The 25,897-nt window shown below is 31.0% G+C and overlaps 1 protein-coding gene across 1 annotated transcript; it reads right to left on the reverse strand.

The window, feature by feature from the left end:
• Positions 1 to 1,912: 1,912 nt before the first annotated feature.
• LOC120067743 (auxin-induced protein 22B-like) lies at positions 1,913 to 3,043 on the reverse strand. Its single transcript, XM_039019306.1, has 4 exons — positions 2,617 to 3,043; positions 2,308 to 2,525; positions 2,124 to 2,223; positions 1,913 to 2,014 (listed from the first exon to the last, which is right to left on the reverse strand). The coding sequence occupies exons 1-4, from the start codon at positions 2,784 to 2,786 to the stop codon at positions 1,939 to 1,941; spliced, it is 564 nt and encodes a 187-aa protein (XP_038875234.1). The 5' UTR covers positions 2,787 to 3,043; the 3' UTR covers positions 1,913 to 1,938.
• Between the last annotated feature and the right edge of the window lie 22,854 nt (positions 3,044 to 25,897).

The raw sequence follows: 25,897 nt of genomic DNA on the forward strand, positions 1-25,897 counted from the left end.
ATCCTATGAAACGAAAAATTTGGGAAAAATTAAAGAAGAAGAATGAAGGCATTAGTAATTATAGAACTTATCGAGAGAGGTTTTTTCTTGGAGACTTGATGTTGGTATTATTCTCATCATACTCACTCTGCGACAAGGGTAAGTCAGATCTCTCGAGGAGTTGAATGAAAGCATAATAGTAGGGGCTTGGCTCCTTGACATTCTTGGATGACAACAGCGAAAGAGGCGGCGGTTGGGGAATGAGGGAGGCGGAGTCTGATGTGGTATTGACGGCAGATCTCTCGGAGAGGGAGAGGAAGGCTGCAAGAGGCGAGATTTTAAACGAAGAGGGAGACCTTGGCGAGCTGGTGTAAAGTTGAATGAGAGGGAGGTGGTTGCGGTGTGAATGAGAAGATAAGAGAACAAGGGAAGAAAACCTACATTTTGAGCGGGTTGGGTCGGGTCAACCCCAGACTATTTTTCCTCAACCTGAGAACAGACCCGAATTTTATTTTTTCAATTTTTTCAACCAACCAAACCCAACCTTATAGTTTGGGTTGGATAGTCCGGATTGATCGGATTATCGGGCTTTTTAAACACCTCATTAAAAACTATATCCTCAAAGCATAGGAGAAAAAAAAAAAGGGAAAAACAAAACATATGTATTTTGTTTAGAGTACGAACTAACTCTTTTGATACTTAATTACATACATTAAAATGTTCATTATCAATAAAATTCAATCAACGCTCACCTAAATAGATAAAACAACTATTATCATCTCTTTAATTGAGAGTTTGATCTCATAATTGCTTAACTTATAAAGAAAAAGGAAAGAAAACCTTAATTTACGTAAGATGGTCTCCCGATGCTCAAGTTATTTTTAGTACAATATTTTGGGGTGAAGAAATTTAAATTATTTCTCCATGAAGAGTATATGACATATGTCATTTAATCTGTCAATAATACATGTCTAATGTCATTTCCAGTTATATGCACCTTCACAGTGATGCTCAAGTTGGCTCAAGGGAACACACATGATTTATTATTCTAACTTTAATAAATATATTTTATTTATCAATTTTTCTTTAACATTTTTATCTGAATTTGAATTACATGTCTCGTAGCTCAGTAAATTTTAAAACATCAAACAAATTACGGACCTCCCTGACAAAATTCAAAATTCAAAGTGTTTTTGGACAAAAAATAAAAAATATTTATTAGATAATTTTAAAGTTTGAAGCAGATAAACACAAATTTAAAATCCAATAACTTATATTTCATTTGATAATCATTTGATTTTTTGTTTTTATTTTTGAAAATTAAGTCTATTTTATCTTCATTTCTTATAATAATTTGCATATTTCTGAACTATAATGATTGAATTCTTAGTCAAATTTTTTAAAAAAAAATTACTTTTTGAAAACGAGTAAAACAAATAACAAAATAGTCATCAAACAAGATGTCATTAAATAAGTTTTAAAGTTCAAAAAGTTTAAATAGACACTATAAAAATTCAAAATCTTATTAAAAATAAATTCTAAAATATATTTGACTCAATAGTATTGACATAATTTCCATCACAAGAGGTTGGAGATTTAATCCATTGCTATACCCAAAAACAATCCATAAGATTCTAACAAGGCCTAAAACAAAAACATATTTATTTAAAATGAACACCGTAATCTTCAACAATCAAAACATTACTTTATTCGAAAATGAACAATCTTCAATTTCAACAAAAGTATACATTAATTACAATTTCATTACAACACCAACTTTATTCTACAAAATTTCATCGAGATCCCATTGAACCAAACAAAACAAAAAAAAAAAAAAAAAAAAAAAAAAAAAAAAAAAAAGTCATCTTAATATATCATCCACAAAGCTCCTAAGTTTGTTACACAAATCCAAAACTTTNTCTCTTTTTTTTTTTCCTTCTTTCTTTCAAAGCAATTTTCTCACACGCCACAGCTGAGTCCCCCAACTTCTGATCCTTTCATGATTCTCATCCTCTTACAAGATGAAATAAACATTCTGCATCCAAATTAAACACCAAAAAATTAGCTCTTGAATTTTCTTAAACATACATCCAAATTCAAAATACAGATTTCAAAATCTTTTAGGAATATTTGAAGGAACTTACTGCCATGGAACATCACCCACGAGCATCCAATCACCATCTTTATCTTCATAAGTTGGAGCAAACTCAGATCCCTTATAACCTTCCCTCTCAGAGTATTGACCTGAAATTAAACAAATCTTTATTACCTTTGAACATCAATTAAAAAACCCATTTCAGATTGAAGTATTTTGAGATTTGTTCTTACCGATGGTGAACTTGAACATGTCCTCCAAGGCCTTAAGAAGTTCAGGGTAGCCTTTATAAAGACTCAAATCAATCTTCCTCAAATAAGGAGCACCATCCATACTCACTTTCACATAAATCCCTCCGCCGTCCGCCGCCGCCATCGTGGCCTCTGTTTTCTTCACCTGAAGAGTATTTTTCCTAAAAGATCTAATCGGTGGCCACCCAACAACCTGAGCCCTACAAAACCCACATCACAAAACACAAATTTAGTAACAAAAAAAAAACCCCCCAAATTACAAACAAAAGATTTTAACAAAACACCACTTACTTTGGGGGAGGAGCAGAGTCCTTGTGAAAATTCCTTTTGTTATTAGGTTTAATAACCCCAGATGAATTCTCCGCTGGATCATCTCTTTCAGTAACGATTCCAGGTAGTCCAAGACGAAGCTCGGTGGCTTCGAGATTCAGATCGTTCTGAAACGCAACCTTGGATTCCATTTTCCTCTGTTTTTTTTTTCTTTGAATGGTTTGGTAAAGAAGAAGAAGAAGAGAAAAGGGGTTGTTGTTTGTTTGAATATTTGAGTGGGAGATGTAATTGGGAGAGGAGTTATATAGATAAGAAGGAAATAAAGAAAAGGGAGAAGAGGAAAATGGGGGATTATGGATGGGGATTGTCGGTAGAAATGGGAGCAGAGTTGAGGCAAAGGGAAGAAGAAGGGAGGGGACAGAGGAGGGACAAGAAAAGCCGCCCAAATGGGAAGAGAAAATTGAATGGTCAAGATGCGTTTTAGTGGTTGTGGGAACGCAAATCGGGAGCGTAGATATTAAGGAACAAGCAATGCCATGTGAAGTGGGGGCCGCTAATTCCCATTATGCCCCTATTGGACTTGCCATTTGCCCGTGTGACCTTCCTTTTCCTTTCGGAATTGTTGGTAAAATCGCCTCTAAATAAATAATTGTTGGTAAAAAGTTTTGAATGTATGTGTTGTGGTTGTAAGGTATGTGGACCCATCACCTAGCTAATTTACGAACATTTTTTTATTTATTATTTGTCACATCCATATGCTTTTGAAAATGAGGAAAAATTATTGTACTTGTAATTGCATTTTTAAACTTTCGATGATAAAAAAATACATTTCAATCTTATATAAATGTTAAAATTAAACCCACAAATTTACTATCGTAGTGGAAATTGGACCCCCAAGGCCCAAATAATAAAATTTGAAACCTTAAATTTATATAATTGGTATAAATTAATTTAAAAGTCCAATAATTCGTATAGTTTCTACAATTATACAATTTTGAGGGTCCAATTTTAAGATTCATATAATTTTGAGGGCTCAATTTTTACAATCAAGAGTTTAAGAGTGTAATTGCAATTGCAACTACCACCATACAATAGGAATAATTTTTACAGTTTGCCTTAAAAATAAACTAAAGTATTTTTACTTTAAAAAAATAATTATAAAGACAAAATTATAACATGAGCTTGTTACTTCCATAAAGTACGAGTGATTTCTCTCCTGAATTCTAGTATTATAGAGTTTTTCTTGAACTACATATTTCTTGGTTGCTAATACATTCGTATGTCGGTTGAGCTATGTTTGCTTTAATAATTTAAAATTTATGCATATTTTAATCATATGTAATTTTGAGATTAAGGGGAAGTATGTACTGTCGGAAAAAACTGTGAGAAAATGTGGGGGGTGCCATAAGTCTTTCGTTAACTAAAGTTATAAAATTTTACTCCAAGTGAATAATATTTGACTATATATAATAAAAAAATTGAGAATGTTGTATTTGTATATATTGATTAGTGCCTATAGGTAGAAAAATAGTTTTGAAAGAGTATTTGTATCATGTACGATAGTGAATTAGTGATAGATTAGCAAAAAAAAAATTAACGAAGAAGAGATAGAGCATCAAAAGAGATTAGTAGTTGTGAACTATCAATCTCTACATCAAAGGTTTGATTCTCACTCTACATATTGTAAAAAAAATGATTATATATTATTGAGAGAAATTAGTTAGATAGAATATATATAAATATATCAGTAAGAAAATATAGGATGATCTAATGTGACATTGTTTAAAACTATCGTATAAACAAAGGAAATACATTTAATTATAGAGAGTGATTAATATTAAAGTATTTAAAGAGGGATTTAATAAGGAAACATGTAAATAATCTAATACCTGAACCTTCACAGGATTCCTTGAGTAGAGAAAAGAACTCAGAATTACAGCCTTGGAAGGGCAAAGTTTAATTAAGTACCTAAACAATACCTTGGAGTGAGGAGTATTTCCAAGGGTTGGAGGCATAGTGGTTTGGAGTAAAGATTTTGGCTAAGTCCCCAAACTATGTTATGAGAATAAGAGTTGGTTTCATAGCATAAGAGGGTGGAGAATCTTGGCTAAGTTCAACTCATAGTGTAGTTGAAGAAATAGGTCATAGCATAGTTGACCAAGCCATAACATACTTAAAGAAGTACAAATCATAGCATAGTTGAGGAAATCCCAGAGGTATCATGTTGGATGCATGGTAGATGCATCCTAAAAGTGACTTTGGATATAGATGCATGGGGGGATGTTGAAGACTATGCATAGGAGGATGTTGAAGACTATGCTATGAGTATAGAGAACTATACTACGAACATAAGAGACTATGTTGTGAACATGAGGGGCTATGCTATGAAGAGCTATGTTGTGAATATTAGAAGCTATGCTGTGAACTTAAAGAGCCATGATTTAAGGCTAGGGACAAGGTGAAAGCATGGGGGAAGATTTGGTCAAGTGTTGAATGAACCATGTGTTGAACTACACACCACCAAGAGAGAAATTACGGCTGGACGCATAGAGTAAGGATGGTGGGCGTATAGGGTATTCAAGGGAAAGAAATTAGTTAAGTGTTAGACAACATAAGATATTATACGTGAAGGAAGCTCTAAAGATTGGAGTGATTGGTGCATAGATGGAGAAGTTGGTGCATAGAGGGTCATGTGGATGCATGCTTGGAGGTGAAGTGAGACAAAGAAGACACATGACTATGCCTTGAGCTCCAAGGAGAAAAGCTATGCTTTCAAAAGAAGGGGAAAACCAAGGAAGAGTGGAGTGAAGGAGAGTTGGATGCATAGGGTTAAAGTTAGTAAGGGACTTTGTGGATTCCATTTTTGGGTCTATGTGGAATAAGATGGAAGCATACGACAATCCCTTGGGAAAGAGTTACACCAAGGAAGCCTTTTGTCCTAGTTGGATGCATACCTAGGGAGAAAAGTTTGGATTCATACCTAGGGGAAGTGTAAGATGGACACATACCCTAGCTATGAGCCAAAGAAGAAAGTTATGCTATGAATGGGATACAAGTTGGTAGCATAGTTAGGGAACCATACGTCCAAACGTAGGGAACCATGCATTGGAAACACTATTTGGGCGCATAAGGAGAGATGTTTGACGCATATAAGGAGGTTAATGAAGCAACCATGGGCCCAACATATGCAACCATGCGTTGGAACCCTCATATGAACACATAATAGATGTCGTTGGACGCATATAGAGTTGCTGGTGAGGTAACCATGAGCCAACATAAGGTTCTATGCATTGACTTGAGCATATTGGGAGAGCAAGGTCAGATTGACAGTAAAATGGGGTACATGGCTCAACCACATGAAGTCTTAGTCGAGCCAAGGATGAGGTGGGCGCATGGAAAGAAATGCAAAAGATTGGAATGTTACCTCAAGCGTAGCCTATGCATTGAAGGAAAGAGGCCATGCGTTGAACATCATGACCATGCATCCAACTTGATGCCTATGCATTGATCAGAGAATTCAGGGGTCCTGAAGTGCTGCCATGCACCCAACTACCTAGGGAAAACCTACCCTGCGCCCAACTATTGTCCATAAGTGTTTAAGGGCCTAGTTCTTGTCCGCTGAAGTTGGTAAGTTAAGTTTAGGGCCAATAAGGTATGTGAAAATTATTCTAGCCCTAAACATGATTTTCTAAGTTAAAATTGGGCTAGTACAGGGTCGAGATTTCAGAAGGAGACAAAAAATGAGAAGGCTTGGAAAGGGGGAGGAAACACTGCTGACAAACTGTGAGTGACTAGTTTTACTAGCATTAAAGTATTTCAATACATATTGAGGTTTGGTCGCAAATGAGTATTTGGTTTGTTTCTAAAAGGCTAAGAAGTTTTATGCAAACTTTACGAGTCTATTATGAACTTTACAGTATGTTTTCCTTAGCCTTGAAGACATAATTTATGAGAATTATGGAGTCGTTTTAATAAGCATTCCCTGCATGAGCTTTTCCTAAGTAACTTTACTATTTATATGTTTTAGTGGAATGCTTTTGATGAAATTTATGAAAAGCTTTATAATGATGATGTTATTAAGGAAACCTGATATTGAAGGACTAGGATAAGGTATCTAGGTCCCCTAATACTTAAGGTATGGCGGTATCTAGGGCTTAACCACGTGCACAGAGGTATTGTCAGTGTTGGTTGTGTTAAGATTACTCCACACCAACTAAGGACTTCAACGTTGAGCGATTGAACAAATGGGCTCTCTCTCAACTAAGGCTAGAGGATGATATTTACCAAACGTTTCCAAGGTTCTATAATATTACACTTTGATATTCTAAATTAGTGAACCATGAGTTCATAAAGTTAATGCTTGAGTATGATTATATCTTCCTAAAATGAGTGTTGGAAACACGTTTAAAATGTCACTCACTGAGCTTCGTGAAGCTCATTCTTTTCTTTTATGTTTTCTTTCCTAGGTAGTGAAAAGGGGGAGTTCTAGGGTACTGTTAAGGTCAAGGTCTGCTGCACTACATCCACACTTGCAAACTTAAGTTGCTATTATGTGTTTCTATAATTAAAAGTCTGAGGTTGTATAAACATTAAATTGGTTGTAATAAAGTGAGTTTAGCTAAGAACTATTATTATATTTCCCTATTTGTAAGTTTACTAAGCAAAACAGGTCAAAGATGGGCAGTGGATAACACAAAGCGATGGTATATGCCATCCTCATGACTTCTTTCGAGCTTGAAAGGTAAGCTCGAGAAGGAGTGTGCCAAGGTGGTATCAGAGCATAAGTTTATGGGAAACCTAGAGATTATGTCAGAGGTTAGAACTAATAGGGTTTAGGAAGCCTAAAGGTTTGGGTTCAGGGGAACTTGAGGATTTTGAGGTAGGAAGAAAAGTTAATAGGTTTAAGGAAAAACCTAAAAATTAGTCAAAGTTAGACTAGTATAAGTGGCAGACCTAGCAGGAAATCCAAGTTGGAACTCGCAACTCTACCAGAAGATCTACCGAGGAAGGCAAATACGAATTAAGTTATTCTCAATTAGAGGTTGAGATAGGAAATTAATTCGTAGATAGTTTGGTTTAACAACTAGCCAAGAGGCTAGAAGAAGTATTGTTGGAATCGGAGGAAGGTAAAAGTAGAACAGTTGGAAGCTCTAATTGCTCTTACCTCCAAAGGAACTGCAGATCCAACTGTCGTCGAAGCTTGGATCGATCGGAGGGAAAAGGAATTAGAAAACTTAAAGTCCAATTATGGACAAGTTAAAGAAGATAATATCAGAGTGGCGTAGTAGAAGCATAGTGGTAGTAAAGGTTGTGAAGTTTTATAGAAAAGGTTGTTTGTTGTAAAACCTTAACTCAGAGTAGGTCCAAAAAAATATTGAGGAAGAGAAAGAGAGGTGTAAACGGTTCGAGAGAAGATTGCGAACCAAAATCAAAACACCTGAAACCATTGGAGCATGAAGGTTGGAATTCTCAAAGTTAGTAGAAGTGATCATGTGGGTGTAGGCAAGTTTCCTTCATTAGTGGTTGTGAATGACTGATTTTTATCAATCTTTTCGACCTTAGTCCTGTAGGAGCAAGTTAGAAATATTGAGAATTAGAACTGAGGGAATGGTGATAGAACCCAAAACTTCTAAAGATCAAAAAGAGGAGAGTCGGAAGTTCACATTGGGGTTTTAAGTAGAAAGATAACTAAACCCAGTTCTGAAAAATAAAAGGCAAAACGAAATATATGAAGGATGAAGCACACATCCAACATCCTGGAAAGACTATTGCAAGCATCAACCGAAGACCTTAGTGCTTGAAATGCTGCAGGTATCATTCAGAGTGGTGTTGTGGAAATGCCAATGTAAGTTATAATTGCAGGAAAGCTGGATACTATAAGTGGAACTGACATCAGACCCGACGGAAGGATAAAGACAAAACTAAAGCTCCAGAGATCCGAGAGGTGTTATGAACCTATAATTAAGACTTTTCTTTCAGTTGAAGTTGTAATAAGTAACAGACCTAATATTGTGTAATATGGTATTTGAATGGTTTTATCTAACTCTATAAATGATTGTTGTTTATCTTCTTAAATATTTATTTACAGAACCGTAATGGGGACCGAAGAATGAAGGAATCCCTTATGTAGAAATTACGGAAATAATCACCTCGGGGAATGTTTACGAGGAGCGAACCAATGTTACATATGCAAGCAGGAAGAGCAATATTGCAACATTGGAAAGTGATGCCCGAAATTGTCCCGATTCCTAAAACAACAGACAAAAACTAAGGAACTCGGAGAAGGGAGTTCCAGTACAGTAACCGTAAACTTTCCTTGCCATAAATGTAATAGGTATCATAAGGAAGACTAGGAGGGAAGAGAGGGATTATGTTTAAAATGTGAGCAGCTGGGGCATCGTTGCAAAGACTACCCAACAAATGTTCCAGATAGTTCGAAAGAGGGTTGGAAAGATTATTGGTACTAAAAGTATCAAGCTGTATAAAATGTAAATAGCTAAAGACATAACTTGTAAATAATCAGTGATGAATAAGTAACAAAATGTTCTTTAGCAATTTAATCTAATTTCAAGGACGAAATTTTTAAGGGAGATGGATTTGAACACTCAAACTCTCACAAGATTTCTTGAATAGAGAAAAGAACTCATAATTAAAGCCTTGGAGGGACACAGTTTAACTAAGTACCTAAACTATGCCTTTGAGGGAAGAAGATTTCTAAGGATTGGAGGCATAGTGGTTTGGAGTAAAAAATTTGGCTAAGTATCCAAACTATGCTATGAGAATAAGAGTTGGCCTCATAGCACAGGAGTGAGTGGAGAATCTTGGCTAAATTCAACTCATACTGTAGTTGAAGAAATAGGTTATAACATAGTTGACCAAGTCATAGCATACTTAAAGAAATACAATTCATAGCATAGTTGAGGAAATCTCGAAGGTACCATGTTGGACGATGCATTCTAAAGGTGACTTTGGATAATTTTGGATGCATAGGGGGATGTTAGAGACTATTCTATAAGTATAAAGAACTATGCTACGAACATAAGAGACTATGCTATGAACATGAGGAGATATGCTATGGAAAGCTATGTTATGAATATTAGAAGCTATTATGTGAACTTGAAGACCCATGATTTGAGGTTAGGGACAAGGTGAAAGCATGGGAAAGATTTGGTCAAGTGTTGAGTGAACCATGTGTTGAACTACATACCACCAAAAGAGAAATTACCGTTGGATGCATAGAGTGAGGATGGTGGGCACATAGGGTATTCAAGGGAGAGAAATTAGTTAAGTGTTGGACAACATAAGACACTATAAATGAAGAAAACCCTAAAGATTGGAGTGACGGGCACATAAATGGAGAAGTTGGTGCTTAGAGGGTCATGTAGACGTATGCTTGGAGGTGAAGTGAGACAAAGAGGACACATGGCTATGCCTTGAGCTCCAAGGAGAAAAGCTATGCTTTGAAAAGAAGAGGAAAACCAAGGAAGAATGAAGTGAGAGAGAGTTGAGTGCATAGGGTTAAAGTTGGATGCGTAGAGGACTTTGTGGATTCCATTTTTGGGTCTATGTGGAATAAGATGGAAGCATAAGACAACCCCTTGGGAAAGAATTACACCAAGGATGCCCTATGGCCCTAGTTGGATGCATACCTAGGGAGGAAAGTATAGATTGGACGCATACCTAAGGGAAGTATTGTTGGAATTGGTGTTCTAAATCTCTTGTATAATCGTAATTTGTAAACATTGTATAAACTAATTGTTATTAATAAAATAATGGTTATTTTATGAGCATACACTCAATCCAATAAACTAAAATCCTAAGTTATTTTATGTAATTAAACATGTATGTAGAGAAATACGAGTGAATCATTTTTAAATGGTAACCTAAACGGTCTGTAGTAGATGGATAAGGTTAGGTACCTTATCCTTGTGACACTATAGATACGGCCTGCTTTGTAGATTTTACAAGTATTGTAAAGTGCTACAAATGATCTAATCCTGATCATTCATGCAGAGACATGTGAGCAGGGGTATCCTATACAAAGAGTTTGTATAAGACAGAACCACGAAATGATTAGTCTCATTATATAATACCGTTAATAATAGAGACTTACATTTCACCAGGATGGCCATAGGTGACATGACCTGAATCTTGAGTGAGTTGTGAACTCCTACCTATAAAGGCGATCCTTTCATTTGTATGGGTGAGAGTGGCTAGTTTGCCAACTCAATATGCCTACCATTTTGGGGATTCTTCTAATCATAGAGCTGCAGATACAACTACATAAGACGGAATTTACTTCTTCCTTAATGTTGAGTTAAATAGATAAATTGCCCCCTTAAGAACTGATTCTGGGGCTTAAACAATGTGGCCACACCCTGTCCTGACCCGAAAGGACTTGGTCATAGTTGGACTATGACTTATTGTTCATTAGAGGGATCAGTGATACTTAAGGAGTTAGATGTAACTATAGGGCAAAATGGTAATTTTGGCCCAGTTGCACCTACGAGCAATTTATGAAAGGTCATCGCACTATTGGCTGGTTATATCTAATGGACACAGAAATATATCTGTAGTGTGAAAAGTGCAGTTGTCGGTCTTTAGTGGAGTGACCGATAGTTAATGGATGTTGGGTAATTTAATTAAAGAGTTTAATTAATTATGCAAATACCATTTGAGCTTCAGTCTACAGGACCATAAGGACCCCTCTGTAGCTCAACGGGGATTATTGATAATTAATTTTGGATTAATTTGAATTGTTCAAATTAAATTAGGAAATTAATTATATATTATATAATTAATTAAACTAATTACATGTGATATGATTAATATGATGTATTTGATACATTATAATATAATTTATTTTGAGAGGAATTAAATATTTAAATATGATTCAAATATTAGTTATATGGATGAGATTCCTATAATTGAATTTAGTATAAATATGATTTATATTAAATGTCATGTAATGTTGAGAGAAAATACAACTATAGGTTATATTGTATCGATACAATATAAAAACTATAGGTTTATATGTTATATTTGATATAACATATAATATATATATTATATATATATTATATATATATAATATATATATATATTTATAAATGATTTAATTTAATTTTTTGAATTAGATTAAATGAGTCCCTCCCTACTTTTTCTCTCCTTCGCATGATGGTGTTGAGGGGTTACAGTTGGTTGGTTCACTTCTTGCATTGTGAATGTAAAGATTTGGATCTGATTCTCTCTAGCTTCTCTCTTCTTGGAAATCACAGAGAAGAAATTCTTCTTCTTCTACCTCCTCTCATCATCTCTTTCCTCTCTTGAATTCAAGCATAGCCCACAACTCTTGCTTGAATTCTCAATCCCAAGAGAATATAAAGGGTTCTCAAGTGGTGGTGTCTTAGTTTGGAGATCAAGTTCCGAATGAAGGGTTCGTGATCCGGATCAAGGGATTTCGCGAAGGTTATTTAGCTTCAAGGGTAAGTTCGCTTTCCTCCCTATTTCTCAAATTTAGCATGCTGTAATTTTAGTTGTTAATGCAAAATCTTATTTCTGCTCTGTAATTTTACAATTCTGTGAAAATAAATGCTTCCAATGCGGAAAATAAATGATGCAAAAAATAAGAGTTCAAAAAGTATTGAAAATAAATGTTTCCGATGCGAAATGACTGGGCATCGGTCACATATCTGTCATACGTCAAAACACTTAATTGATCTCTATCAAGCCTCCCTGAAGTAAAAAGAGAAAAATGTGGAAGTAAATTTTGCATACTAGGATAATGACATATTTGACCCATATCATATGAAAAATTTGGATGTGGTAGACTTCTTTGAATCTCTTGAAGATAAAATCAGCAGAATTGATAGAATGCCAAATGTTTCATTTGACTTTGAAAATATCTAGACTTAATGTTGTTTTTTCATCTCCATGTTTTTTTTCTTAGTAGATGTTAACTTTTGTATATTCCAAATGTTATTTTTCTTATTGTAATTATTTTATTTTAATGAAGAACCCTGGATCATTTTCATATGTTAGGTGATTAAAAAGTGAGTAAAGAAGATCTATACCTGGCAGACAGTGTAATTACACATACAATACTTACATATAGAAAATAGTTTTCCAAACTGACAATGTTGGAAACAAAAGTCAATACAATATCAGGTTCTACAAACCTAATTGAAAGCTTTGGAAAAGAAAATATTACTTTGCCTAGAGGAACAAAATTTACAATTGACAATGCATTGTTCTTTAGTCAATCAAAGAGAAATCTACTTAGTTTAAAGATATACGTTACAGTAATTATCATATTGGGACTGATAGAAAGAAAAATATGGAATATCATTATATCATATTGTTGGGAATGTCCTAGAACTCGCAGTTCGTAAATTTTGTGTTAAACATTCTATTTATCAATAAAATATTATTGAGTATCTTATTCAATAAAGTTGTTGATTTTGCATTCTATTATGAGAATCCATAAACATATTCATGGCTATAGTATGAATACTTTAACTTTATATGGTGAAATAAACAGGATCAAGTTAATAGTATATAGCCTAAATGGTCTATAAGTATATGGATCAAATTGGGTATCTCATTCTTGTAACACTAATGGATGCGGCCCATTTTGTATAGGTAATACAAATGATATGATCCACATATCATTCATGTAGAGATATGTGAGTAGAGGTATCCTATGCAATGAGTTTGCATATAGACTGGACCACAAAATAGTCACTTTTCTTTATAACGACCGTTTACTGTTAAAACTGACTATTTTATACTAAAGTAACCTAGGATAACTCGATCTTAATCCTGAGATAGCTATAAACTCCTGTTTATTTGGGATTATCCTTTGATCTACATGGGTGAGAGTAGTCCAACAGAACTACTCAATAAGCCTTCCATTTCGGGGATTAGACCGGATGGATAGTTGGGGACATAGCTTTGCAAAATGGAATTCACTCTTACCCATTTTAGGGTTAGCAGATAGGTTGTTCTCTTAAGGGGCTCCGCTTTCTCATGATAGAGAGGGACATGATTCATAAGTAGTATTATGAATCAATTTATTCACTAGAGGGTTAGTGGGAACTTAAGGAGCAAGATGTATTTACAGGGGTAAAATGATGATTTTGACCCAACTGTAATTATAAACGGCCTATGAAGGATCAACTTACTGATTATGGTTTACATGGACAAAAATATATCTACAGTGAGGAGAGTGCAACTATCGAGCTATAGTGGTATGTCTTGATAGTTAACGAATAGTAATTAATTTGATTAAAAAGTTTAACGAATTAATTATAGATCGTTGGAGCTCATGATCTGTAGGTCCATTAGGTCCCTCTACTAGCTCTTAAATTGGAATAACAAATTGAGTATTGATGTATGAAATTAAGGTTATGAATTTGAAATGTTCAAATTCAATTTTAGGGTTTTCAATTGATTGTATATGATACAATTAAAAACGTTTAATTTTATTGAAATTAAATAAATTAAAAAATCAATTAATATTTAAATTATGATTTAAATATAAAATTGATTTATATTGGTGAAATTGATATTTTATTGATTTAATATTAAGATATTAAATTAATATTATTTATTAATTAAAATTAGTTTTATTTAAATTAATTATTTTTGAATTAATTTTATAAAACTAATTTAAATAATAAACTAAAATGATTTTTGAAATCATTTTCAAGTTAGTAGATTTTTCTATTTTTTGAAAAAATCCACTAACTATATTTTGATGGATTATCATCAAAATCCAATTCAATTTTGTGATGATCACCGAGTAGGTGTTGCCATCCATGCAGCCTATTTATTTTGCATGAATTCTATCTATATATAGAAGCTCTATGCATAAAGATCATTAAGCAATCTGAGTTTTACTTACTGAAGTGAAAACCTGAAAACCCTACTCAACCCTCACTTGTTCATCCTCAATTCAGCTTGATTTGAGTGTTTCCACTACACGTTCCTGCTTGAGCATAGTGGAGAAGATCTTGGTGGTGGTCTTCTTGAAGATTTAAGCTCTATCTTGGTGGATTTCTGCTGAATTCGTGGAAAAGATCTTCAAAGGTAATATGTGTTTCAAACCCTCTTATGAATGTCATATGAACAACATGTTTAAAACTCAAATTAAATGTAGTTTAGGTGTTTATTGATTCTAAAGTCTTCCGTTGCATGTTATATTACTCCTTCACATATCTACTGTCTCATATGAAAAACATATATTAGAAGAGTTATCTGCTTTATCTTCTGAATTATATTATACTCATATACAAGTAATTGAAATATATGTAACAATGAACTGAAGTTCATGAATCCACATATATTTACAATTTGGCATGATAGATTAGGTCATCTAGGGTCTATAATGATGAGAATAATTTTTTTAAAATTCAAATGGACACTCATTGAAGAGCTAGAAGATTCTTCAATCTAATGCATTATCATGTGATGCTTGCTCTCAAGGAAAATTGATTATTAGATCATCACCAGCTAAATGGGAATTGAATCTCTTACATTTTTAGAACGAATTCATGGTGATATATATGGACCTATTAACCCACCAAGTGAACCATTTAAATATTTTATGGTATTAATAAACGCATCCAGCAGATGGTCACATACGTGCTTATTATCAAGTCGAAATCTTGCATTTGCCAAATTACTTGCTCAAATAATTAAGTTCAGAACACAATTTCCTGATTATATAATTAAGACCATTCGTCTTGATAATGTTGGTAAATTTACATCCAAAGCTTTTGATAATTATTGTATGTCAATTGAGATAAGTGTTGAAAATCTTGTAGCTTATGTTCATACACAAAATAGTTTAGTAGAATCATCCATAAAATATTTGTAATTAATTGCTAGATCATTCCTTATGAGAGCTAAGCTTCATACATCTGTATGAGATATGTTATTTTGCATGTAACGTCACTTGTACGCATTAAGCCAGTAGCTTATCATAAGTACTTGTCATTAGAATTTGTTTATGGCTATGAGCCAAATATTTCTCATCTTAGAATGTTTTGATGTGCAGTATATTTTCCAATAGATCCACCACAACACCAAAAGAGATTAGGATATATATTGAATATGATTCCCCATCAATTATTAAGTATCTTGAACCCCTTACGGGTGATGTATTTACTGCATGATTTGCTGATTGTCATTTTAATGAAACAAAATTTTCAACATTAGGGGGAGGATTGAAAAGTTGTAAAAAGAAATTATATGGAATGCATCGTTATTATCTTATTTAGATCCCTGTACAGATCAATGTGAACTTGAAGTTCAAAAAATAATTCATTACCAACCGCAACTTTTGAGAAATTGGTGCACAATATTAGAATGCAGCGACTCAAATATCTCAAGTGATGTTTCCATGAGGGGGAGTAAATATACTATATTCTTTAAAGAATATTAGATTATATGAAATATGTACTATTTTTTCTTCACTATGATTTTTTTCTCAATGGATTTTTTCTTAATAAGGTTTTAACGAGACATATTTCATATACGACATCTAAGGGAGAGTATTATAAATATTATGATAATAGAGGCTCATTAGATGCTCATGCTTACTGTCCATTGACCATGTGTCATGCCCTATTTCCCAAAGTGTTGTTCATGTGTCTCAACATTACACATTATCAGTGTTCATATATTCCACCTCCTACTTGTCAAACTGCCTATAAATAGTGGTATTTGGTGGGTTTTGAAATATACACATTAGGCAAAATCCAACGGATGGGAGAAAGAGGAGAAATCCATCTTTTTATTTTATTTACTTTTGTTATTTATTTATTTCATATATTTATATATTATGTTTAATTTATTTTCATATTTATTTATTTTATTATTATATTATATTATATTTATTTTAATATTATATTTTGTTGGCATACATGTTTTCGTTGTACTTCTCAAGTCTACAACATACTTATTATTGATTTATAGCGAGTAAATAAGGATTTGTATAAAGCTAAAGTAAACATTTGGGTAAACTAGAAAAAGAAAATACGAAAAGTAATTCTCCTCATTAAGTTGTGCTTTCTAGAAGAAGTTAATTTGCAATATTATCAAATAAAATAACAAATAAATTTGTAATTAGAATAACAACAAAAAAGAAGTCTTAAGTGGACTAAATGGAAAAGTTACATTTGATAAATAGGAATGGTATTTAAAATAACACAACAAACTATGGATTTATCAAAACGAGCATATAGCTCAATTGGTATATTGTATTGGTTAGAGATCAAAGAGGTCTGCATTATGTAGTTCAAATCATCTAACCTCTATTTGTACTAAAAAAAAAATGAGAAATTGAAATGACATAAATGAGTAATTTATTATTAATTCTAAAGCCGTTAAAATTTAAATGTAAAAGTAGTTTTTTTTTTAACTTTAATATGTAACTATTTTATAATCTAATATTTATAATAATATAGTATTTGATATGTAAATCTGGATAATATTAAATGTATTTTTAGATATGTAAATCAATAATCCACTTAAAGAATCACATATATTAAATTCATAGACTAAATTGTTGCAATAGTAAAATAAACACATCACGTTATGAGGTTTTTTAGGACAGAAATTTTGTAATTACCAAATCTAGATTACAAAATCTAAATGGTTTTATAATACAATTTATGAATAAAAATGTTACAAATAAATAAGCAAAACAAGTTTGATAGATATATACATTTTAGTTTTTGGAAATTAAACACATAAATATTACTCCTACTAATGGTTATTTGTTTTGTTATTATCTTTTGCAATCTCTTTTTAAATCAGGCTTAAAATTTGTAAACTGAAAAAATAGAAATAAAAAACTAAAAAAAATCTAAAAATTTAAATATTTCCTTGAAAAGATGAAAATTGTACGAAGAAAATTAAAAAGAAACAACCACTATAGAAAAAAATACACGTATGATAATTATTTGGTTTCTTAAAAACTTTACAATGGTTTTTATCTTTCCTAAAAAAATATTTGACTTTATAATAAACTTCTAAAAAGAACATGTTTATAAAAACTACTATTTTTACATATTTGATAGCATTAAATGTTGAAGTGATAGAATTTTGGACCGTTACAAAAATAGCAATTAAGTTTAAAATATTAATTCTAACTCTTGAAGTCTATCAACAATAAAATACATCAATGATATATTTTATTATATTTATAAATTTTTTTTTTATAAATTTTATTATACACTTAATTATTAACTTTTAAAAATATTGGGATGAAATTTTTCCAAGTCGGAGACATGAGCGAGTCCCCACGATGTTCTTTGGTTGGTTGGTAAAATAAAATGAGTGGAGGGAGATGGCAATACGATGCACCAAATCCCACGAACCCACAGGGCCCATCTTCCCCCACCCTCGTGCGTCTCTTCCATCTCAATTTTTCTTCTTTCTTTTCAATGTTTTTTTCCCTTTGCCATTAATGCCCCTATTCTTTTCACATTTTAAATCCCAACCGACTTCATTATCCATCTCTGATATTTCTACAATAGTATGATATTTGAATTTAATTTTTTTTTTATTTCACTTAGACAACTTTGTATGAATGAAAATATTTTCATTACTTATTTACTATAAATCAAAAATCAACTCTAAACTTTTGTCACGTTTACCAATCTGTCATAAAAAATGATGTGATTTTAATGGGGTTTCATTGATAGATCAATCGTAATGGACAACAATCGCAATCGTAGTTAGATTGCTTTTGATCATATTTACTTAGAATATGTATTTGTCACATTTACTATTACCGTTTTCGTTATTGTTACCGCTAACGGTCACGGTAATGATAAACGGTAACAGAAAATATGATAGACTCATAATTTTCATACGATAACAGTAACGTTATCTGTAATGGTAACGATAATGGTATCGGCTAGTAGGTCATATATAATCTTCAAATGCAATTGGATTATCATCCTCCGCTTGTCAATCAGTTTGCGTTTTTTTATTACATATTTGGAAGGGGACCCATGTGTCGGTATAAGTAGAACAGGAAAACAATAATAAACATAATCAAATGGAGTCTACTTCTTAGATTAATATTCATTTACTACATTTCTCCTATAAACGTGGTCTTAATTTGATCAGTTAAAATATTGTGTATATACTCCAAATATTTGATGTTTAAATATCTAATCCTTGAAACTATGATAAAAGAAAAATGGAGAGCAAATTTCCTTTATTAGTCTAAAATTTTCTAATTTATATTTTTTGAGATTTATTGAACTTTTCTTCAAATTCATCCTTTGTTTTTTTTAGAAACTAATTCTTTTGAGGCTAAAATGTAAAATTTGGATAATCTTCATGGATCTTTCATGCTCGTATCTATTATGATTTTTTCCTGAATTTTTCCTAATTTTAGTTTAAGTGAGACTAAGTCGATTTATTTAACAAAACTACTTTCTTTTAAAATAGGCATAATATAATATGTTATAAAATGATTTAAGAAAAAAATATTATAAAATATATGATGTTGTGTTACCCAAGTTACAAGTTACATTCCCAACATTGATTTTTGATTTTTAAAAAATAANGACGAATTTGTAATAATCGATATTTAAATATAGTTAATAGTTCAATATTTATGGTTTATAAATATATTATCAAACACATCTTGAATGTTTGTTTAAATTAGAGTTTTATTGAAGTTAGTAAATATTTGGTTTTTAAAAATTAAGTTTACCATCACCATTTTTAATTATAAATTTTTTATTTTATTATCTACTATTTTATTAATATTTAAAAAAACCAACTCAAGTTTTGAAAACTTTATATATAGTTTTGAAAAGCTTGTTGTTTCTTTTAGAAATTTGTCCAAAAATTCAACTCTCTTCTACTTAATAAATAGGTAAAACATTGTAAAAAATGGAGATAGAATAAATTTAATTAAAAAATTAAAGCCCCATTTGATAACAATTTTATTTATTTATTTATTTATTTTTGAAAACTAAGAATATGAACACTACTTCTACATCCAAGTTTCTTGCTTTGTTATCTACTTTTCACCAATGATTTAAAAAACTAAACTAAATTTTGAGAATTAAAAAAGTTGTTTTTAAAAAATTATATTTATTTTTTGAATTTGACTAATAATTCAATTACTGTACTTCAAAACAGTAACTAAATGGTTACAGAAAATAAATTTGATTTCAGATTACCAACCAAACACGTTATATTATTCATTTATCACGTAAACATTTTCTTAGAAGAAAACAGGATTTATTACCTCTGTCAGATGTACTTTGAAATGACAAGAAAAGAAAAAGATATCAAAAGAGCCCTTCTTAATTTGACAAAACATTTCAAAAGGACTAGTTTTTTTTTATGATAAGTCTTTTTTGGCATAATTAAAATTTTGAAAGAAGATATAACTTTTTGACTAAACACCTAATAATTTATTCTAATTTCAACATTTAAAATCTCCTCGATGGGAAAAAAAAAAAAATCTAATTATGCATTTTTTTAAAAATCAGTATGTATTTTCCATATGCAAATTCAACAAAAACTATAGTATTTTTCAAAATAATCTCCAAACCATTAAATACACCACCTTTTTTCCTTTCAAAAAATAATATCTAGTCTCCGTTCGATAACTATTTAGTTTTTTATTTTTGTTATTAAAAATTAAACCTAAACATATTGCTTCCACTTTCAAATTTCTTACTTATTATCTATTTTTTATTAATGATTTAACAAATCAAGCAAAAATTTGAAAACTAAAAAAAAAACAGCTTTTAAAAATATTTTATTTTATTTTTGGAATTTGACTAAGAATTCCACAATTATACTTAATGAAGATGTAAATCATTGTAGGAAATAAGAAGAAAATAGGTTTAATTTTGAAAAACAAAAAACAAAAACAACAAAATAGTTATCAAACAGAGTCTAGATTATATACAATATCCATCAATTTTGAGTAGGCTTCAATTATGCTTTTAGATTTTTATTTTGAAAATTTTCATTTTTTTCCTTTTAGACTTTGAAATTTGTTTTAAACAAATGCCCTTCAAGATTGAAATTGGTTTTTTTTTTTAATTCTTTTAAATAGCAGATAAAAATCAACAAGTATATATTGAAAATTAAGATTGATGTTACCATTAATTTCATTCTAAAAAATGAATAATAATATAATCTTTTAATGTATCAATTTTCATTTAGTTTTAACTAAAAAAAAAAAACAAAACAAGACCTCTCTTCAGTAGTATTATATATTAAAAAAAAGGAAGGCCAAGATTTTAGGCTTTTTACATTATTTGAAATCTTCCCACTTTTCAAAATATATGAACAACTTTATTATCCATCCGTGTTTCACAACCTTCAAAAACATCATGGAATATTACATTATTTGCCTCAAAAGAAACAAAACAACCCAAAGTTTTTTTTTTTCTTTCCAGTACGATCTGAAGCCTATTATATTATTACCATCAGCAATTAAATTACACCCGTGGTAGATTTTTGTCATTATGGCAAACCTCCAAATAAAAACCAAAACATTCGTAAAGTTTAATAATATCGTGTGTGAAATTAACCTGACACAGAATCAAATAAAATAAATACTCTATTTTAGTTTATATGCTTTTTTACCTTTTGTCTACATTTTCATCTATGTGCTACCAAATGTTACTACTTTCATCTTTATATTTGCATTTCCCTCTATTTTGATTATTGTATTTTCACTAGTCACAACATTTATTTCAGTCTTTATTCTTTTTAACCACACAGTCCATACTTTTTATCTTTGAATAAAACTTGAGTGTAGTTTTTAGCCTAAACAACACCTAATCAAAATATGTTATGGGATCGTTTTAGAACAAAATGTATAAATTTGACTAAAACAACTCAGGTATATAATAAAATGATTATGAACTCACCTCATTTTCTTGATATGACATTTTCAACAATTTTCTTCAAGATATAGCATCTCTTTGAGTTCATTATTATTGGGTTGAATCCTAATTTTTGGGATTAAATACTCATTAAAGTTTCATATGCTTTGATATCATATTAGATATACAAGAGTTTCATCTCAAAACCAATTTTTCTGGAAGTTCAAATTATAAATTTACCCCCTTAAACTTTTAGATAAATTTCTAAACTTTAAAGTTTATTTATCAATCTCTTGGATATCACTTTTATTTACGGTAAGATCATAACTTTTCAAGTTAGTGTCTAACTAGATTCATGATTTTTTAAAAAAAAAATATATAATCACCTATTAGATATAAAATCGAAAATTTAGAGATCTATAAGATACTTCTCAAATATGTTAAAACACAAAATTAAAGATTCAAAAGTTTATAAGACACTCTTAAATACTAAACTTATAATTTAACCTAACGGGGAATCGAAAATACAGACAAGAAAGAAAAATGGTTGAATCTTTATCCCAAACACAAGGCATAGAAACACACTTGTGGTGAGAAAGACAAAGGCTTGGCAATCTATGAGTGGAAGAAGAAGAGAAATAATGAGATGAGAAAGAGTTGGAAAGAGATAGCGATGCACAACCAATGGAATCAGATTTTGGTCAATTTTTGCAGCTACATGTCGTTCATATCTTCCCCTTCCCCACCTTGCTGGAATTTCCAGCTTGGAACCGATATGACAACTCCTCAAATTCAATGCCCCTTTGAAAATTTTGAATCATATTAATAATAATGCTCACTTCCCTGTTTGGTGTCCTAGAAAATGTGGGACTTCTTTTTTCTTTTTGCATTTTCTTTCTGGGATTCCTTTCCATTTTAACATCTTTATTTTCCTTTTTGGTGTTGGATTTTGTACAACCATCATCGCCCCCATCTGGGATTTCTTGATCCATCTTCGGGGATTTTCTGGATTTACTTGCTGCCTTAACCACTGCCATTTCTCATGGTGTCTGATCAATTGTTGTTTCAAAGTTTTGTTCAAAAGTTTAAAGGGTTTTGTATAATATTATTGGTATGATGTTTTTAGCTTTATTTGTATGAGCATTTTGAGATATAAACTATCTCAAACACGTTAGTAATATACATATATACTTTCTACCCCTAGCTATGAATAAGATATTTCATGAGTTAAAACTCTTGGAACATTATTATTTAATACTTTAATCTAAAGTGCATTTTTAGAGTTTTATCGATTAAAAGAATTTGACTATTGTGTCCATTTAAGTTTTTAGGTAATGTGATAAGATAATTAACCAAGGTAGTGTCCATTTAGACCTATAACATTATTGTTGATGTAGGATTATGATATGAGCGGATGGTATCGAGTTTAACTAAGGTAGCGTGTGTAACTTTGGGGCAAGGATGAGTCCAAACTATCGATATTTTCTTTGTATGACTCTTATGTCAAGGTCATGCATTTTGTTGATGTGAAGGAAGGAAAAATGATACACATAACTCGACTCAATAGATTATGTAGCATTCTATGATGTATGTTTCCTTTTCTTGGCTAACTCTTGACCCAATCAAGCTAACCAACAAAGATTTAACTTTTGTGATATTCAGTTTGAATTGTTATTGAATCTTAGACGACTAGTATTTTCAAGTGAAACACATATGGTAAAATCATACCCACCAAATAATTAGTAGGAGAAAGGAGCTATATTATTATTCCAACTCCTAAGTTATCCAATGTTGAATTCTTTGGATGGAAGTACATATAGGGGGCGCCTAACCCCTTTTTTCTTGCAAGACTAGTGAATCTCATAACCAACAAATTTGAAGTCTCAAATTACTTCTAGAAGGCCAATAAAAGCCGAATGAACTTGAATGTTATGTTACACATTACACAATACTATATATATATGTTAAGAAATCGACAATCATAAATGAACTAGAAAATGTAAAATTATAGAGAAATTAGTACACAAGTTTATGTAGTTGAGTAACAGTGTGTTAATTACGTCAATGAACAGAGAAACAAAGTAGTTTATTATTAGAGAGAAAGTATCATATTAGATCTAGAGACACCTCTAGAGTTAGAGAGTTTATATAATACACTCTTCTAAACTTTAAGATTAAAATTATAAATAACTTAAATAAGATAATTACTATCTCCGTATTTAGTCATGAAAAGTGTTGGATATTGGAACAATATAAATATTTATGTAAGTACATAAATATAAGTACAAATAATTATTACCCTCGACAATGAATAATGTAAAATCTTTGATGCACATAATGACAACATTGAATCCCTCAAAATTAATAAGAACAACAAAATAAAAGAAGTGGAAAGTAAAAAAGACAAAAAGAAGAAGTAAGAAAGAAAAAAACAGGTGGGGGACCTATGGCTATGAATGAGATAATTATAAAGAAAAGTGAAAAATAAACATAAGATAGAGACAAAAAAAAAATAATAATAAAAATAAAAAATAGGGTTAGTTTTGGTTGGGGTTGCATTAAAATCCGTGGGTATCCCCTCATTAAACTTGTTAGGTGTGTCTTATAACTTTATAAATTAAAACAAACAAACAAACAATCAAATATCTTTGAGTTATAATTTCTGAGCATTGCGTCCACATGATTCAACCTCTCACTTTTATTTTTGGACCATATCCCTATGCTCCATTATCACGTGCACTATTTCATTTTTGCCTTTTTTTTTTTTATTATTATTATTTTTTATTTCCATCTCATCCAAACATGACGTCTCCTACATTAATATACTCCCAAACCCTAATGTTTCTCTCCTACCACATTAATTGCTCGGATCTTCCGTGTCCTTACTTATATATTCACGATCATCTTCTTTTTTACGTAAATTTGAGATTTTGATTGCATTCTCGATAATCTTTTCCACGAACAAACTATATAAAAGTTTACGTAGAAAACTTCAAACTTGAAAAAAAACCACCATCTATCGAAAAGAAATTCACTATTATAAAAAAAAAAAATACTATAATTACTCTATCAAATCTTTTGTACTATTCATATCTTTTTCTTCCACTCTCAAACTAGAAAATATAAAATGGAATTTAACTAGTGTTAACATATTCAAGTTTTAAGTGTTTCTATACCTGAGATGACTTATGAAATAACCAATAGTACATAGTGCTCATCAATTCCTTGAATATTTTCGATGTTGGATAATTATTCTTCTGAAATTTTGTCAAAACCTAACATTATAAAAGTTAAGCTTGTAAATGCTACTTCTCTATGTATATTTTTCTTGTTTTATTTTCTACCTTTCTAACAAATGTTTTCAAAATTTATCCAAGTTTAAAAAACAAAAGTAGTTTCTATGAATGTGGTTTTATTTTTTAAATTTAGGTAAGAATTCATATGCTTCTCTAAGATGAATGATAACCATGGTCAACAGATTATAAGACAATGAATTACAAATTTAAAAAAATAGAAAAGGAGAGGATAAAATTGCTGTTAAATTGGGGCCTAAGGGTTCCATTTTTTGAGTTATGTATATGCATAAGTTTAGTTTTAAAACTTGTCTTAGATTTTAGACAAAATAGTTATAAAGAAGCTAAATCATACAATTTAATTTTGGTCCCTACTAAAATAAGATTTAAAAGCTATTTGGAGACTTATATATATATATTATATATATATAAACTTAGTTTAGGATAAAAATTTATGAACAAAATTAATTAAAACATTTCACATACGATATATATGAGATTAAAAAAAATAGAAATAAATGAGAATAAAGAGGTGACAGACACCAACATTTGTAGGTTGGTTGAAACATCAACTTTGGATTTTAAAAGACATTCATTTAATTTACAATTGAAGCTTATAAAATGGTGTACCTTCTTACATTATATTACATTGAACTCAGGCTCAGACATTCCCAACTGGTACCAGTCTTCCAAATTAGGCTCCACTGTTCCATTTCCATTTATAGCTACTATAATAATTTTAAATCAATCTTCCTTCTTCTTTTCTTTTCTTTTCTTTTTTTCTTTTTTTTAAAAAAAAACCAACTAAGATTGTTATATTAGTAAGTATTAGACAAATGTCAAACGAGTAGCTCATTTATCTTATGAGAAGAGTGAGGTTCCTTGATTTTTTTTTAATGTGGGATCCTCAATATGCCTCTTAAGATTATACCTCTTTTGGGTTCACCAATCTTAATCATAACATTTTTTTTTTTTCGTTTGGGTTTATGGGCTCTGATACTATATTAGATAACTGGACCTCTATCTCAAAACTAATTATTAATGAGAAAAGTTACTCATTTGTCTTGTTAAGAAAAGTGAGGTATCTTGATTTTAGAATTTTTTTTAATTTAATTCTTATGTTTTGAT

This window comes from Benincasa hispida, chromosome 12 (assembly GCF_009727055.1).
Source record: "Benincasa hispida cultivar B227 chromosome 12, ASM972705v1, whole genome shotgun sequence".
Lineage (NCBI taxonomy): Eukaryota > Viridiplantae > Streptophyta > Magnoliopsida > Cucurbitales > Cucurbitaceae > Benincasa > Benincasa hispida.